The 17,160-nt window shown below is 40.6% G+C and overlaps 1 protein-coding gene across 1 annotated transcript; it reads right to left on the bottom strand.

Annotated features, from left to right (window-relative positions):
• Window positions 1-8,761: 8,761 nt before the first annotated feature.
• On the bottom strand, window positions 8,762-16,830 carry C14H5orf15 (chromosome 14 C5orf15 homolog). The gene is made up of 3 exons (XM_067304835.1): window positions 16,698-16,830; window positions 12,089-12,675; window positions 8,762-10,346 (listed from the first exon to the last, which is right to left on the bottom strand). The coding sequence occupies exons 1-3, from the start codon at window positions 16,798-16,800 to the stop codon at window positions 10,215-10,217; spliced, it is 822 nt and encodes a 273-aa protein (XP_067160936.1). The 5' UTR covers window positions 16,801-16,830; the 3' UTR covers window positions 8,762-10,214.
• Between the last annotated feature and the right edge of the window lie 330 nt (window positions 16,831-17,160).

Below are 17,160 nucleotides of genomic sequence, written 5' to 3' on the forward strand. Positions count from 1 at the left end.
TTTCAGTTCTACCATTTGAACTTAGCCTATCTTCGGTTATTTATTAGCACCCCAGCTAGACCATCTAGGACCTTTGGTAGGACCATTAGTCATTACCATTATTAATCTCAAGAACTGCAAAGCTTTACAAGACTTTACTATGAGAAAGAAACAATAGATCACTACTGCATGCACCACGGTGGCACCACTCTGATATTTGATAGAAGTCGGAGAGGCCTAAGGGAGCCACAGCACTTTTAATAAGTGAATAAGCATTCAATTCAGTCCACAACTTCTAAAGGTATTTAGTTTATGCAAAGTACATTCAGATATTTAACACATGCACAAAAATAATCATGAGTTGCCATCCAATATCACTCCCATGCTACTGTCATACCACCACTTCTTAAAAAACATGCTAGCTCCAAACTGTCCAGAAGAGTTTCATTGGCACATTTTAATGGGAAGCCATCTCTCCTGCAGATATTTCCACCTCACTAGAATCTACATTTGAGGACTGGTGTGTTTTAAAGTAAAAAAGCGGGAAGTCAACCAGGAGGAGTGGTGGGTGCCATAATGGCCATTTTCCTTTTATTCTTACAGTTCTGATTAACCTCTGTTAGGAAATCAATCACCTTAATCTTTGGAAAGAAGGCATGTTAACAACCGCATCAATTTAGTGGGTGTTTTAAGTTTTACATTCAGTTTTATTTTTTGCATACAGCTTGAAGAAGAATAGTATCAAGGACTGACACACCTCAGAGATACATTGGAGTCCTTTGAGCATTAACAAAGCTCTCCTTTGAGCACTCAGTATTTGGAATTGCAATCAGAGAAGTTAATTGGAGCTGTAAACATGAAGAAAGAGTTTCTAATACAGGGCTTGCTTTAGACATTCTGGGATCAAAAAGCCTGGCTTCTGAGGGCAAGATATGAGAGACACTTACCTGCTCTCATTTGTTATTTATTGAATATATATGGCTTCTGCACATATTCTAAAGCCCTAAGAAGGATTCCTATGGCCTTTGATGGCTCAAATAGCTACACAGCATGTCTAGCCTTGAACAAGAAAGGGTGACACATGAGTATTACCAAAAATGTAAAATTCCCACAGTGATGGCGTCTAGTCTGCAGCTGTTCTAGACAATGGAGACTGCATTTATTTTAGAACTGAGAGATAAAGAAGAATTGAACTGGAGACTATCTGAGAGCAAGCAGAAGTCGACCAAAGAACTTTTACGCCTCTCTGAGATGGAGGAAGGTTTTCCTTTCCCATCTGAGTCTCCCTGCCTCTTCTAGTAAGCGTTCTCGCCCAGCGGTACAGCTCCGCAGGCCTTAGCAACTCCTGTACAATGACTGCACATCTGCGTGTACTCGAGGGGAGAAATGGCTAAGCAAGTAATTAGACAAGCAAACTATTTACAAATATAAAATAACCACTCTTCAGACATGAAGTCCAACAAAGAAATGGGTGTTAGCAGCATGAATGTAATTAATCTATTAACTGGTGTTTTGGTGACATCTTTCTAAATCTGTATTTGCTCAAGCACATAGCAATCATTTGTATATTGCTCTGGAAAAGGTTAGATGCTGTCAGGTAGAATTCATCATGTTATAATCCCATAATTAGCAGCATTTTTTCCTTATATCTATTTCTCTGTTACCACGCAGTAACGCCTAGAGAGATTGGTGTCTGTTTTTCAGTGTTTTCCTCTTGCACAATAATAGAAATGTATGCTGGGCTGTGGAAGCAGATTTGTTTTCCCCAGGGTTAGGGAAGATATCTGTGATTTTGAAGTTGGAGGTTATTTTGTTGAGCAGCACAAGAGTGAAGACCATTTTTATTCATATAAACCTCTTATAATAGCTCATATAGATTAATATATCAGCGTTCATGATGTTAGAGCCCCAAATTTTTCAGGAGGAAAATACAGGCCTGTGTAACTCAGTGTAAGAAGAGCAAGTCCACCATATCCAAGGCGTGTTGAGATCATTGCATAAGCACCGAACAGTGAAGCAGCTGCTGCACACATGCAGATCTGTGACATCTACAGATATCACGATGGGACAGCCTGGAAAAACGCCCCAGTTCCTCATTTTATCTAACCAGAGTTTCCAAATAGGAAAAAACAAACAAACAAACAAAAAAGACAAAAGAGGCCCTAGAGAAACCCAGATGGACAGTAGCCCTACAGGATACCACAAAGTACTGTAATATCCCAGCGCTGCACAACAGCCCACGGGGTTGAGCACGAGCAGGCGTCATTACGGAGAGCAAGTCACATTCCCGAGCTGTACGTGGCAGCAAGCTGCAGCTGTGCGCAGCGGCACAAGGAGAAGGCAACGGAGATACTTTCTGAGCAAGGACGGGAAATCTCCATTTCCTGAGGTTTGTAGAGAAGAGCCTGGGCGAGCAGCTCGCGGCAGGGTGCTGCCGGAGGAGAGCCAGCGCCCATGTGGCTGCGTCCACCCCGGGCTCGGCGGTCCCCGTACAGCGCTGGGCGCCGCAGACTGCTGGCTACGTGCTGGCGCGTGCAAATCTGAGCGTTTACTGTTTTGGTGGGAGGAATATCACAAGAGCAAAACTCTGTCGCGGAGGGACCGTTGCCCACGCAGCCCGTCCCCAGCCCGGCGGGGCCTCGAATGCACCCAGCGTCCCCTTCCCTCCCGGCCTCGCACCCGCTGCCGCCTCGCTGACAGCACGCCGGTGCGAATTCGGCACGTATGCGTGCAAAGCCAACCGTACCCGACGAGCGGGTGCGCAGTGCAGGACAGAGACACCGCTCCTCATTTCCTAAGCAAGCAACTGCAGTGAAAGGCATGTGCTTCGCGGGATCACGCGGCAGGTCCCACCGGGCCGGCGCCTGGCTGCAGGGATCCCGGCGCTCGTTTTCCAACAGGCTCTGCGCCGCTCCAGCTTTCTGCTGGCGGCGGGACCATGCCGTACGGTGTGGGCACACTACCCCCTGCTGGATGTTGCTCAGGTGAGCGGTACAACAGGAGAAGCACGGAAAGGGAATTGTTATTTTAACATCTCAACTGGTGAGTATTTTTCTTCTGGCTATTACTTAGAGAAAACTTGTCTGCAGCGGTGACAGCTTCCCAGCGTCAGCAAGGCAAGCTTGATTGCCAGTTAAAATACCCTCTTCTGTCTCACCGCTCAATCCTTCCTATAACACGACTTTCATGTAGTGTTTTATCTCTTCACCCACCAATGGGGTGCCAGGCATGGGAGCGGATAATGCTCTGGCGAAGTGCCACGGACGACGGGAATCTCTGATTATTCTCACCGCAGATGCCACCTTGCTCCCAGCAGAGCAAGACTCATCCCTACTGTACTGCTGAAACGGAAAGGGGCTGGCTTACTGCTTCCCTGCAGCGGGGAAGTCAGAGACCTCCCCAGTCCTTCATCCCTGGCTTTCTTCTAAAAAGTGCCCACGAGCTCCTTCTCCAAATCCGTCTACATATAGTGTAGAAAGACTCTTCCCGTTTCTGAGGCTCAGCTGACTAACGTGTGCATCGACAGTGAGCTGAAGATGAACTTGCCCTTCCCAGACTTTAGGAAACCATGAAATGCCATTTCCAGGGAAAATTTTCAGGATTGTACCTTCATCACTGACATGGTGCAAGAAGCGTCTGTCTCCCAGACGTCAGCCAATATAGTAAGGAGAATTTTTTAGATGTTGAGAGCACTTTGCATAAAGAATTACTTGATGTTCCTTGTCCCAGTGACTGCAGCTCAGGAAGAGCCACCCCAGGACAAATCCATGTGGAAACTTAACAGAACTACTAAGAATAAGCATGCATTAGCCTGACCGGAGCCATCGGGGCTCAATGTGATAAAGGGAACTCCGGTACAAAGGTACTTTTGAAAGTTTTATTCACTGTCCCTCGCTTGCAGAGGGGGAACAGAGAGCATAACTGTTTTCCCCTCTGACAATCCGCAGCTCGATGGCAGAGACAAAAAGGACCTTCACTAATCGTGTGACAAGTCACCATATGACACTGGAAGATGAAAGGCCATAAGGTGCTAAAGAATATGCAGCGTAATCCACACCTTTGCAGAGTTAGCTGACAACGAATATCAGCTTTGTGAAATGAAGAATTATTCCCCTAATTCATGTAATCTGTATTTAAAATAATAGTTCAGCCTCCTCAGTATATCTGGGAATTTGAAATGAAGCTCTTATCCCACTGACTTCCTTAAATAGCTAATCACATACATTTCAACACTGTTTACAGAATCGTACAAAGTAAAATGATTAGATCTGGTTTCATTTAATCCATAATAAATAAAACTATGAGTGCACCTCAATAAGTATAACATGACCTTGGTATTTTCATTTTAATAAAGATACAAAATTGCCAAGATAAGTGATTTTCAGTGTTAATAATTTAACAAGGCAATAGACCTTGTAATTAAAAATAAATTTAAGGAGGCTGCTAAGTGATTTTAATAATGATTCAAGAACCAATTATAGAAAAGATCTCACTCTTCACTTTCTAATTAAATATATTGGAAACGGTGAAGCTGAGAAGTTCTGATAGTAACCATTTTTGTTAAAATGAGGATATTTATATATTCTGTAGCAGAAAAGTTTAGCAGAAAAGGAGTACCATGGGCTCCTCCTTAAAGAACATTCAATTTTAAAAGGAAAAGCGTAAGAATCATGTTATTAATTCTGCTGCTTTGTGGTGGCTAGAATATATGGCCTTCAAGATTACTGCTCTATCAGCCTTACAGGAGGATTTAGCACTCCCATAAAGCCACTCAGCCTTACGGGAGTGCTAACCGCAGCTTCAGGTCAGGTTTGGGACGGGGAGGCTGAGCAGGCTGCTCAGCCCCACGGCTGCTCCGGCACTGGGACCGCGTGGCACCACATCGCGACACCCCTCGGCCTCCCCGGAGAGGCCACCCGGGATTTGCCTCCCAACACACACGACAAAACCAAAACCAAAACCCAACAAACCCCCGAGCCTCAGGTCAGCCTGGCCTTCCAGCGATAAAACCCAGGCTGTGCTGGGACTGCAGGGACCAATAGCTCACCTAGGATCCAGAGCGTAAAACGCTCGTTTCAGGGATGGTTTTATGAGATAGCTTAATAATGGTTTTACAGTTTTATGAGAAGCCAAATTAACAGTTTGCTGCTACTGAAAGGGGAATGTTCCCATGGCCCTGTCCTAAATGCTCCCACTGCTTACCTTGAGCCAGCTCTAACTGCATGGTAAACCCGTTCGGTGCACCAAAATCAACCCAGGAAGAAAAAGAATTTAAAAAAAAAAATCCCAAGAAGAATTGTTCTGCCAGGTTAGTAATCTGCTCACCTTCCAGAGCGCGGTGCCTGGCGGGGCTGGGAGCAGGACCAGGACGAGGGTGAGACATGAAAGCACGAGCTGCCTCCCATGGTGCCAGCGCTCGCTCAGTAATGCAGACACCTATTATAATAGTAATAACCGGTGTTACAGCTATAGAAATATCCTTTTTCCCTTTCTAATATTTTTGTAGCATTTAAATTAAGAGCTACTACATTTTTCATCTCCATGTTGCAAATGAATTTCCCATAACTCAAACTACCCTGCTCAGATAAACCTTTCCCTTTTCACCCTGTATACAGCCGAGCAGCAGCCAAGGACAGTTCACTTTGCTGAATAATATCCACTGGTACTAAATGAAAATTAAACCATAAATATTTTAGAATACCTGATTTCCTGGATAGTAAAAGTGAAATGTATCATTTGTTTAAACTATCCTATTCATTATTTCTTTCCTCATTTCATAAAATCAAACCACTAACGAGAACCTACATAAATAGAGCTTCAACTTTCATCTTGAGAAGTTTAATCAGAAAGCTCTTCAGGAATATTTTATTCCTTTTATCAGAATATTGATGGAAGTCATAATTCACCTTAATGGGAGAAAGTTTCTTTTCTTCAGTAAAGAAATTCATCAAGACATTTCTTGCTGGTAAGACCTGACATAAATTTGCTTGCTTTTTCCTCTACTATTTGATCTCAGCACTTTATGAATTTTTGATTGCCTGCTCTTAATTTCCCACAAGCAAATTCAATTAAAGAAATTTAAAAAACAGTAGTTCAATCCTAATTACCTCATCAGCAAATGGCTCTTTTATTACACAATGGATGACATATGCCCCCCTCTCCAGGTGCTGGTGGAGTCCTTATAAAATTGGATCATATGAAACCTTTCCTTCTTTATTGGTACTATTAGGAAACAGCATATCAAACCACGCAGCTCAATTTGGCAAGGTAATTCCCCTGTTAAGGCTATGGCAAAAGAGACAATTTCCTAGAAAAAAGAGATTTGAAGTCATTGAGTGCATTTCACATCTTTTGTCTGTACAAGAGCATGGTCCCTTTCTTACGGTTCCAAGAGGGGAGAGCAGTGCAAGAGCGCACTGGAGAAGCATTTCAGCATATTTACCCTCCAGGGTCAAGGCGACAGTGTCACTGCTTTCTAACTCTTTTTCTGGCATTGCATCGCTACAAGTTAAAGCGAGCCAGTACTTGTATGAATATCGACTCACCTTCAAGCCTGGATTCCCCACCACGTTTGAGGGACTGGATGGCAGGATTCCGTCAGCAGCAAGCTGATTATTTAGTGTTCGCTCCTTCGGGACGCGAAGAGCCAGTGTTAATTGGTACTACACCCTCTACGTTATGGTGGCATTGCTAGCTGAATGCTGGAGAGGTGGCAGGCAGGTTTTTAAAACAGTGATATTCCACAAACGTCATCAATTAAAATTAATTTGCTTAGATGCATCCGCAAACAAGGGCTAACTTTCTGCTACTTTTTCAGAACAGTATGATCACAAGCTTGAAAGCCTCTCTCTTGCGGCAGCTTGCTACAGTCACTGCCAACTTCATGGCGCAAGGTTCACCTCAAGTATTTAAAATACATTAACATTCTAAAAGTGAATAATTTTAGAGAATTCTGAAAATGAAACCCACTGGCATATACTGTTTAAAGAACTTCAAGGATATGAAATGCATGCTAATTTCCTGTGAATTTAAAAACATTCAGATAACCTTCCCTTATGTACCATTGGAAGAGAGCCCTATTAAAAAAATATTAGTATAAATATTTAAAGGATGAAATTTTTCTCTTACATGTGAGATGGAGGATGTGCACAATAGCCAGAGCGCTGCACAAGCAAAGAGTAATTGCTCGTAAGTACTGCGGGTGAACCAGCCGCACGCTGGTAGAGAAACACACTTGCAAGCCATGATTTCACAAGCTCAAAAATCGGTCACCCCCCTCAAAAAGATTTCACGACTGATACAACTATCAAGAGGAAAAGGTTCAAGATACAAACTTCTACTCTAAGTCTACCTCATGCAAGAGGATTTTCAGAGAAGACAGCTAAATAGACGTTTCAGAAGAGAATTTATTAACATTCACAGTACAGTCAAAGTGAGTTTTACTCCATTAGGCCTAAACAGTGTTAGGTGCAACTGATGAATACTAAGATTGTGGGACAAGTATTGTCACAGCAGAATTAAAATATAAGAGCATTTTAAAATGTGATAAAACAAACTCCAAAGTAGTACTTTTAGTAAATGAGTTGATATTAGTCCTTAGACAGACTTCCCTGAAAACTCACACAAAAAAGCAATCTTATTACTAGCTTAACAGTGCGTATTCTTCCTCCCTCAAAAGTTACGGGGTTTTAAAAGAATGGGTTTGTTGGAAATAACAGCTCAGGAGCTGGAAGGCTAATAAATTTCCCTCCCTACAGAAGGTCTTTGCAGGGAGGGAGGACATCTGAAGGGAAAGCAAGGTTTCTCTGCCAATACATTAACATAGTCTTAAATAGGGCATTGTAAATAGTTCAGAAAGTCTGGAAGAAAAACATTTAGACTGGTTTGATTCAGCCAACTGCACTATGTTTCAAGAGCTTGGGAAGACATCCAAGATGGAACAAGGTAATACATTTATGAACTCCAGAAATCAACAAAACATGCCTCATTTCTATTAACTTCAATCGGAATAAATTTGCTACTTGTTTTTAAACAGTATTCTACCTATTAGAGTCAAGAGGCTGAAAATGATGACCTAATTCCCTGGATGGGATGAAGAGAAAATGGCAGTCAAGGTAAAAGTTTTAACTTGGATTTCATTGTATTTCTATGCTATCAGGAACTTTAATATTTCATTCAGTATTCTGTGTAAGAGCTGTAGTACCAAGCCAAAAGGAACAACAAACGTTTTGCAAATTCTGAACATACTATCATCTAATGTCAAAAACACTAAACTTTTATGAATGGTATTTAAAAAGAAAGCTACTGAACTTCCTAGGTGGGAACACATTTGTTAGCCCCCTTCTCTCCAATTCCAACATTTCTAAAGGAGCTTTGCAAGCTAATCTTACCCTCTGGATCTTGACCAAAGCAATGTTATGCTTTAACATGGGTGTGTTCAGGTGAAAGTCTCAAGTACCTCCATGAGAAAAAGTTGTACTAAAATTTCAGAAAATTACTATGTGTTGCTAATTATACAACTTAGGTTAAAAAAATTATCTTTTAAAGATCTTTTTAACATTTTCAGCTTAAAAGATTTCAATCAAGCTTCGCTATCTACCCTTACATATCATTCAACAGAGGCATAAAACACAAACTGCACACATCCTCTGCACAGGGTGAGTTTCATCAATAATGGAAAAGATGGTTTTGAATCGTTTGTTCAATCCCAAGCATAAATAAGCTCTTTACAGTAATGTACTATATAAAAGCATTGAAAGACTTAAGATAAAAAAACACAAGCTTATTATTGCCATTTATTTTAAAAACCTTATTCAAAATATTAAGTGATACAAGTCCAAATATAATAAAAATTACTGCAAGAAAACAGTTTTGGTATATTTTGTTTGTGCTTTACTTTCTTGTGGTTATGAAAAGAAAGCGTTAACAGTAGGATTTAGAAGTTTTAGTGTTTCATCGATAAGATAGTATCATGCCTTCAAACTCTTCATGCCAATAGCTGTAAAGTTCTGATTTGTTTCAAAAGGTAATATAATTACTTGAATACCAAGTCATTAATTATGGTTCTGATCCACCATTATTTACATATTTATCAGTTTTGAAAACTAAATCACAAACAGAATGTATAGAAAACTAAAGAGATTTTAAATTTTACAACTCATGAAAACATAAATAATGAAAGTACAAAAGACAAGGCAAAAAAAACAGAACTAATGTACCAGTAACTTGCTTTACAGTGATGCGTAAATATTTGTCCAAAATGAGAGTGTGCTATCCATAGATTGGCAGCCCCCCACACCATTACTTTCATCTGCCTGTTACCTGGGTCAGAATAATAACAAAATATATTGTTCTTACATTCTTAGGCCTCTCCTATTCATAATGTACCAAACCATATAACTGTGTCCCAACTGTCTTAAAATTAAAGGGAAAGCTTTGATGTACTGAAAGCCTGTCAACTATCTATATTTATGACTTTCATTATCTTTATAATTACTGAATGGAAAATAAGCCTTATGATATAATTTTAGTAAAATATAATTAGAGAAAAAAGTAGACAGTCAAGAAGCTGCAATACCTTCTCATAAATCTTGAACATTCTAAAGAAATATACAGTGTATAACTTCTGAAATAAAGTGTTTTAAACATAATTATTTTTAAATGATTTACTGCATGAACACGTGTAGAAATTATGAAGCTGTCATGCTAGCTATTCTTCCTAAGACAGGATCAAGCTAGGCAAGGAGAAAAAAAGAACGAAAAAAAAAAAACATTATGAAAGTTTTGCAGCACCAGGATTTAAGCATGGAAAAAAACTAATTATTTTTCAAATTGTAATACAGTAGGATTTATGAGCCATGTAAGTGATTAGCAAAGAGATCATTAATTTGATTCAGCGATGCCAAACGTTAATTTATTAGACCTAAAATATTTTAGGCTTATTTTTTGCATTACCACTATTAAGACTGCTCCAGACAGAAGGGAAGATGCTTAACAAATGGAAAGGGCACTAATTATTAAACCCTGTATCTGTACAGATGATTTAAAACCTGACCAAAGTAGCAAACAGATGTATTATGCCCTTGATCTTGCGTAAGATTTAATCTCAAAAATATCCAGGTCAGAGAAGGTATCCCTCATTTCAGTACAAGCAGCATATTGAGAATACCTGAATATCATTACATGACCAGGCAGGCAAAGACTGAAAAGTTCAGCAAACTCAAATCACAGTGCTTTCAAAATACATAATCATTGGTTATCTTCAGGGAAGGCATTGCTTCATTAACATTTTGATCTAAACGATGATATTCCACTGTTCTAGAGCATAGGCCATCCCGCCATCTTCGGCTCTGGACCAACAAGAAGATCTGCAAGAAAACATAGCCAACTTGTATAAGGATGTGAAGAAATACTTTGGCTTTGATAGCCAGCTTAACAGTTGTATGCATAACCACAGTTCCATCCAGTGATCTGGGCAACGGCATTACTGTTACTATAAAACATGGCACTAACAGTCAGCCATTTCCATATTGCCCTTGTCATCAAGTCATTTACTGGCAACCTCAATTGCAGTTTTGGCAAAAACACAGCATCCCACCCATAGTTCTTTTAGTATGGATATGTATGTAGCTTCAAATGTACTGCATGTACAGGCTATTAAGATTATGCCCAGCTTGGTGACAATTGTTAGTTTATTCATCTTACCTATTCTGGCATTTCACTATTGTTGAAGTTACTTGTATTACTGGTGGTGAAACAAAGGCAAGAGAAGCAGCATCGGTGCAATTTGATATACTGTTTCTGCATTATAACTCAAGTACCCCCTTCAGCAACAGCAGTAGAGCACTTACAGAGGCTACGTGATAAATCAAGCACTGAAGTGATCAGATTTAAGAATGTCTATTATCTTCACCTTATTTAGCATTGTTTCTTACCCATGTCGTATTAGGAATCCAGTTTACAGCACGATACAGCTGTACTGGCAAAAGGGTAAACAGGATAATATAAGCAGGCACAGGGAGAGGAAAAAAAGGAGGAGAAGGACTTAAGCCAGTTTGACTGTTGTCTCACGTACATACATGCCACTATCCTATGCACTTACAGCACTAGTGTATTTTCTGCTCACAGAATTATTTCTAAGTGCTGAAGAGTAACAGCAACAGATCACTTTTCCATTACCCAGAGGATGTTACAAACATTATTTCACTTATGTAGGAAAGGCAGGGGAAGATTTTTATCATTTATTCAAACTTCCCTCAAAGTTAAATTCTTAAAAGTAACACAGGCACTCTAGAACATTTTATCCTATAAACACTTAGCAACACACATTTTAGACATGTTATTGTACTGTAAAGAAGAAGTATTTTTTTAGCTGTGTTCCTCCCAGACTCCCCAGAATCCTGGACCAGTGTTCTCTACAAGGATACAGAGAAATAATGAAGCTTCTCAGATCTAAGAACTAACCTAAGATTTAATTGCTAATTTGTTTATGTATATTACTGTTGTAGCAATATATTTTGAAAAAAACACTAATCAGGCAACTTTTGAGATACATATTCATAGTGAATAAACATTTACCTGAAATCACTAATAAGCTGGGGCCTGTCTGTGTAAAACCGGAAACAAAGTGCTAACCATTTCCTACAAATTCATAGTTAAGCCCCAGGAATACCTAAAGATCACCTAAAAGTGAGTATATCTTACAAGTATTATCATACTTATATCAAGAACATTCTCCCATCATTTGAGATTAAACCTTTCTTAATTTGCTGTTTACAGTCCTGGGCAGAACCAAAATAAGTTAATCACCCTCACATGACTTCACTCAGGTCCTATTTCTAGAAGTCATATCATACACTGTCAGTGTATATTACTGAACTGATTGTTTGCTGATCATTTAATTTTCCAATCTAAAATGTTTGATTCAAATTCCTTTTCATTGTACAGATAAAAATTACATTAATGATCATAACAAAATGTTTTGTAAGTAGTCAAAGTAGGTTTCATTCTCCAAAAAGCTATGTTCCTCTTATAACCACGTTTACAATGTCCAAGCAATTTTATTTTAACTACCAAAGCAATCTCTCTTAACTTTTAACAGTATACCTACCTTCCTCTTGTTGTGATAGGTGATATAAACAACAGCTACTAAGAAGGCAACTATAACCAGATGAAAAAAGAAATGGCTGTCTTCTTCCAAACCTGTGATAGCAGCATCTTTTATCTTTTCTTCATGGGACTTAACCTCCTCATTATAATTACTAATGGTGTCAGAGTCCTCGTCTTCTGGCATGTCTAGAAGGTCTAGGCTATATCTGGAATTCGATGTCATTTCATAAGGACCATAGTCATCTCCATCTGACTCCATAGTTTCTTTTATTATGGGTGGTGAACTATTTAGCGTGTCTTTCAAATCTGTTAGAAGATCCTCTTCCTCAATTTTAGTGTCTTCAGAAGCATCAACATCCATTTGAGATACAGGACTAACAGTCACCGCATGAGAGAGAACACTGAGCAGAGAATCACCTTTTGCTGTAGATGGTTTTACTGCAGTCACAGAAGTGATTTTAGTTGTTGTTGGGGACACCTCTTTTCTTGTTGGCGTTATACTGTGCAAGCGGTCTGTCACATTTTGAAGTGTTTCATTCTCACTTCTAGAAGAAATATTTTTCTGAAGCACCTCCACTTTTGTAGACTCTGAGAAAGGGATGAAAAACATTTAATATTAAACACAAGACACTAACTTCTCTTGCAATACTTCAGTTATAAATGAAAACGATTGCACGGCAGGTACTTTACAGCCAAGAAATCATACCATGATGGAGTGGGCATATTTCATACTGCAAACTTTTTTAGAATTTGTAAGCAGAACTGTACTTTGGCAACTTCAAAAAGAAGTCTTCAGTGGGACAGGCATTTAAGTTTGGAAATACATTCTTACCGGATCAGTATGCCAAGGTGTCCCTCAAAAATATAGCATGCTTACTTTCCAGAGTTAGGACTTCAGAGACTTCTCCCACCCTCTGTGTATTTATGATGCCTTGTAGGATCATACTTGATCAGTATTTTCTCTATCATCACATGCTTTGTCCCAGGGATTTTCCTGAGGTCACTAAAACTTTTCCTGCAGTTAAGAGAGCTTTAAAATCTTTCTCCCTTGCTTATTTTGCCAAAAGAAAATGAGAATATACTGCAACAGCTCCTTCAGTCAGGACACAGGATCCCAGTGCCTCTCTTCCCAAGCATTTACATATGCTTGTATAGGAAAGGCTCTTGTCTATAGCAAGTTATTATAATGAAGAAAGTCAGCAACAGTGCACCCTTAGAACAAATGAATAATCTGTCCAGTACTAGGATAGCTTTGCAGAACTACATAAAAACCAAGAAAAACATTAAAACCACATGCGGGACCCAGCATCCCCTCTTTTCTATCCAAAGGAAGTGGAAAAAAACATGCAGAGAGAGTTTATAAGTAGTCAATGTTTCTTAATCCTAAGAAACAGCAAAAAACAAACTAAACTTTTTCATAGCACTTCATTGTTAGATTCAAATCAGGAGGCACCTTAAAAATGAAAAGCACATTTTAGACCTCCAGTAGATATCATAATTTAAATAGTAGAACCATACTTCCCTTGTATTTTTGGCATGTCGAGTTTTTTTTAAGTGACAGTACTTTCGTTGAGTGCTCCTAAGGAGCCCCACGGCTCACTGGAAAGTTACAGATTCTAGAAATGAAGCATTCAGCGAATTGCTTGTGTCAAATTACTCATAAGTAAAATATTATACAAATGATATTTCATGAATAACATGATTCAGTATGTATATTTACAGAGGATCAGTTACAACAGACTTCTCCTTGTTTACATGGTATACTTTTCCAGCATGAAATAGACTTTAACCAGCTGTAAAACAGAAAAGACCTAACTAATCCCAGTGAGCTTGACATGACATTTCTCTGCACCTGAAGTTCAAAGAACACATAATAATCTCTGTTATATTTATAGCAATACTATTTTTTTTAAATAAGGAAACTACCACTTCAATTACCACTTTAAACCACGGTTGTAGTATCAGAAATTGGGTAGGAATAAGACAGATCTTATTCTACAAAGAGAATCTAAGTATTTTTGAGACTACCAAAGTATCACACATCCAAAATTATGTTCAGTCATCAAGCCCATGAATGGCCGATTTCTATTTGCTACATACTTAAAAGGAACAGCCTTAATGCAGAAAGTTAACCTCTTAGGAGAATTCTTCAAAAGCATAATGACCATACCTAAAGACTTAAAAAAAAAAAAGGCTACAAAGGCAGTAGAATTAATCTTACAAGTTTACCTCAATGTACACAGCCAATGAGCAAATTCACTGAAGCACAAGATGATCAAGTAAAACTGAATTTATGACACCATAAGTTTACAGTGAAATCAAAACAGCGAGTTGTGAATGTAAGACACCTTAAAAGGTGAAAGGTGAAGCAAGTATCTCCCCAAAATATTTTCTATAAACTGTGGTTAAAGCTTAAAATTTATTGCAATGTTATCCTGAGGGGGGAAGATATATTTCTTTTTAAAGAGCATGTAAAAGACATTTAAAGAAATATTACCTTGAATATTCGGCTGACTCAAAAGGAGAGTTAATATTACAAATGACCCAACTATACATCTCTTTAACAGAAATGTATTGGATATAACAAGTATACTGACTATTCAGAGCATACTGGATACAGAGAGTCTCTCTTACTAACAAGATATTTGAGAAGTTCTGTTCTTTATTCCAACAGATGCTACAAATAAAAATAGAAGTGCAGTATTACGATTGCCCCCCAAGTGACCCATACAAATATCTTTTAAGGAAACACAGAAGTACTCATTTTAACCTGAAAGCTTTAGAAGGACATATGCTTAAATGTAAGGGATTCCCAACAGCTAATGCTGCAGCTTCTATTCCACTCACACACTTGGTCATCTAGCCTTTAGGAAAAACAGTGATTAGTTTTTCCAACATTAAAGACACTAGAAGTTTTTAACAGTCAAGTCAATAGGATTTCTTTACTCAATTTAAAAACTTTCCAGAAGTGTGAATATATGCTGAAATAATTCACCAGGAGTTATTACAATCATTCTCTCTCTCTTTCTCTCTCATAAAAAGAACTAGAACTTTCAACTACAATTTCTGAACTCCTAAGTAATCCTGATAAACAAGCATCTTTTCCAAAAGCTCTTTCTTTCATGGTAAAAATGGGCAAGTCAAGAAAACAGTTTCTTAAATATCTTTCATTCAGGTGTTCACTGAAAAGGAGGAAAGTTGGGGAGCAAATCAAACAAAGACCCTTTCCACCTTTTCCATAAAAATCACATGATAATAACTACCTAATAACATCTACACATCTCATGACTGATATTTCAGATTCTAGATACAGTCACATTGAGCTGGCTCTTTAGAAGGATACTGATATCAAGGAAAAAAATACACTATCAAAAAACAGTCCAATAAAACAATGAACATAAAGTTATTTCATATATATATAGTGATCACACATTAATGAGAAAAAATAATTTTCTCCTATCCCTAAAAGAAATAAGTTTTGAATTTTTATTTTAATAGTTGTAGCAAGCTTAGCAACTAAACAATAACTGATTTATAGCATCTTCTCAAACCTTTCTGGCATTTTAAATGAAGGCTGCACTGTTCACAGTTACACAACACTGTCAGATGATGTAAGACAGTAGTACCTGAACTCCAGAGATGCTTCAACTTAATAAATAGATTTTAATGTTTAATCATGGTGACAGAAGAACTAACATTGTGTTCTTAGTAAGAATTATATGACAAAACTATCCTCTAGGAAAACTTACTTTTTAGACAACAAAGCCGTTTCACAGTTTTTGAAATTTAAAGTTCTTGGTTTGCCCTACAGATTTCTGCCCCTCATCCTGAATCTCTTCTTCCATTATTCCTTGAACATTTCCCCAGGTGAGGGACAGCACAAATGGAACTGGCTGGACCTAGTCGCATACTGACAACACAGACCGACAAGCAAGCAAGGAGCGTCTGCTTGCAAGAGGTTAAATAGTCCCTTTATTTCCTCCAGTAACTTCTCTTTTTCTTTCTCCACTGCCCAACCAATGATCTACCTGAAACGAGTAAAAACTCATTGCACTTGAAACATGCACCTCTTACTGGCATTTGGCTAAAGCTGCTCAACAGGTTCAAGGGAAAGAAAATGGACTCACGACTCAACTCGTGGACTAACACCAGCTTATTTTCTAGAAAACAAGAGGGGCGCTAAAAACAAGCAGCCAGAGGAATTAGGCAAACAAGACTGAAAGTCCGATGAGTTAAGCAGGCTGCGAAGCTGCTGCCGCAAGCGAGGGAGCAGGCGGGCGAGGCCGGCGGGAGCAGAGCGGAGGCAGCGGCCGCAACGCGCCCTCCCTCCCGCGCCTCCGGCTCCAGCCCGCCGCCACCGCCGGGGCCTACCCAGCCGCTACCTCAAACCACACGCGGCGAAAGCACCCCGAGGCCGCCTCCCCGCCGCCCAGAGGTCCTTCGCGGCCGGCGAGGGCCCCGAAGCGCTGAAAAAGAGCCGGTAAAGCACCGGCGGGGGGAGGGGGGCTCGGCGGCGCCTCGAAACGCCCTCGGGCCCCGGCGCCGCCGACGGCGGGCAACGCTCGCGGCCGCCTCACCCCGCCGCCGCCGCCGCACCCCGCCGCGCTTACCGGGGGCCGCGTCGCCGCGGGCCGCCAGGGCCCAGCCGCAGAGCAGCAGCAGGCAGAGAGCGCGGGCCGCCGCCGCGGTGCCCCTCTCGCTGGCGGCCGCCATGATCGCGGGCTGCCCCCTACCGACGTGGCGATAGCGCCGCCCCCCGGCGCCGCGCTGCCCGGGCGCATGCGCGCGAGGGGTGGGGGGAGCAGGGGGCAGAGGAGGCCGGTCGGTGGGCGGGAACTGCGCGTGCGTGGGAAGCGCCGCTGAGGAGGCCGCGCATGCGCGCAAGCGTGCCGCGGTCGGGCGCGACCGTTGGGGCGGGGCGGGCGCGACCGTTGGGGCGGGGCGGGCGCGACCGTTGGGGCGGGGCGGGCGCGACCCGCGGACAGGAACGGGAGTTTTCCTCTCCCTTAGAGGCAACGTATGCAGCGCACACACACGAATTAATTCTGACTCCCTGCCAGGTTACCGTGTGAG

Source organism: Apteryx mantelli, chromosome 14 (genome assembly GCF_036417845.1).
Source record: "Apteryx mantelli isolate bAptMan1 chromosome 14, bAptMan1.hap1, whole genome shotgun sequence".
Classification (NCBI taxonomy): domain Eukaryota; kingdom Metazoa; phylum Chordata; class Aves; order Apterygiformes; family Apterygidae; genus Apteryx; species Apteryx mantelli.

Coding starts and splice junctions, on each gene's coding strand:
- C14H5orf15 (XM_067304835.1), bottom strand. CDS start 16,800: ATGGCGGCCGCCAGCGAGAGGGGCACCGCGGCGGCGGCCCGCGCTCTC. Junction 12,676..16,697: donor CCGCGGCGACGCGGCCCCCG/GTAAGCGCGGCG, acceptor TCCCTTTCTCAG/AGTCTACAAAAGTGGAGGTG. Junction 10,347..12,088: donor CCTATCACAACAAGAGGAAG/GTAGGTATACTG, acceptor GTTTTCTTGCAG/ATCTTCTTGTTGGTCCAGAG.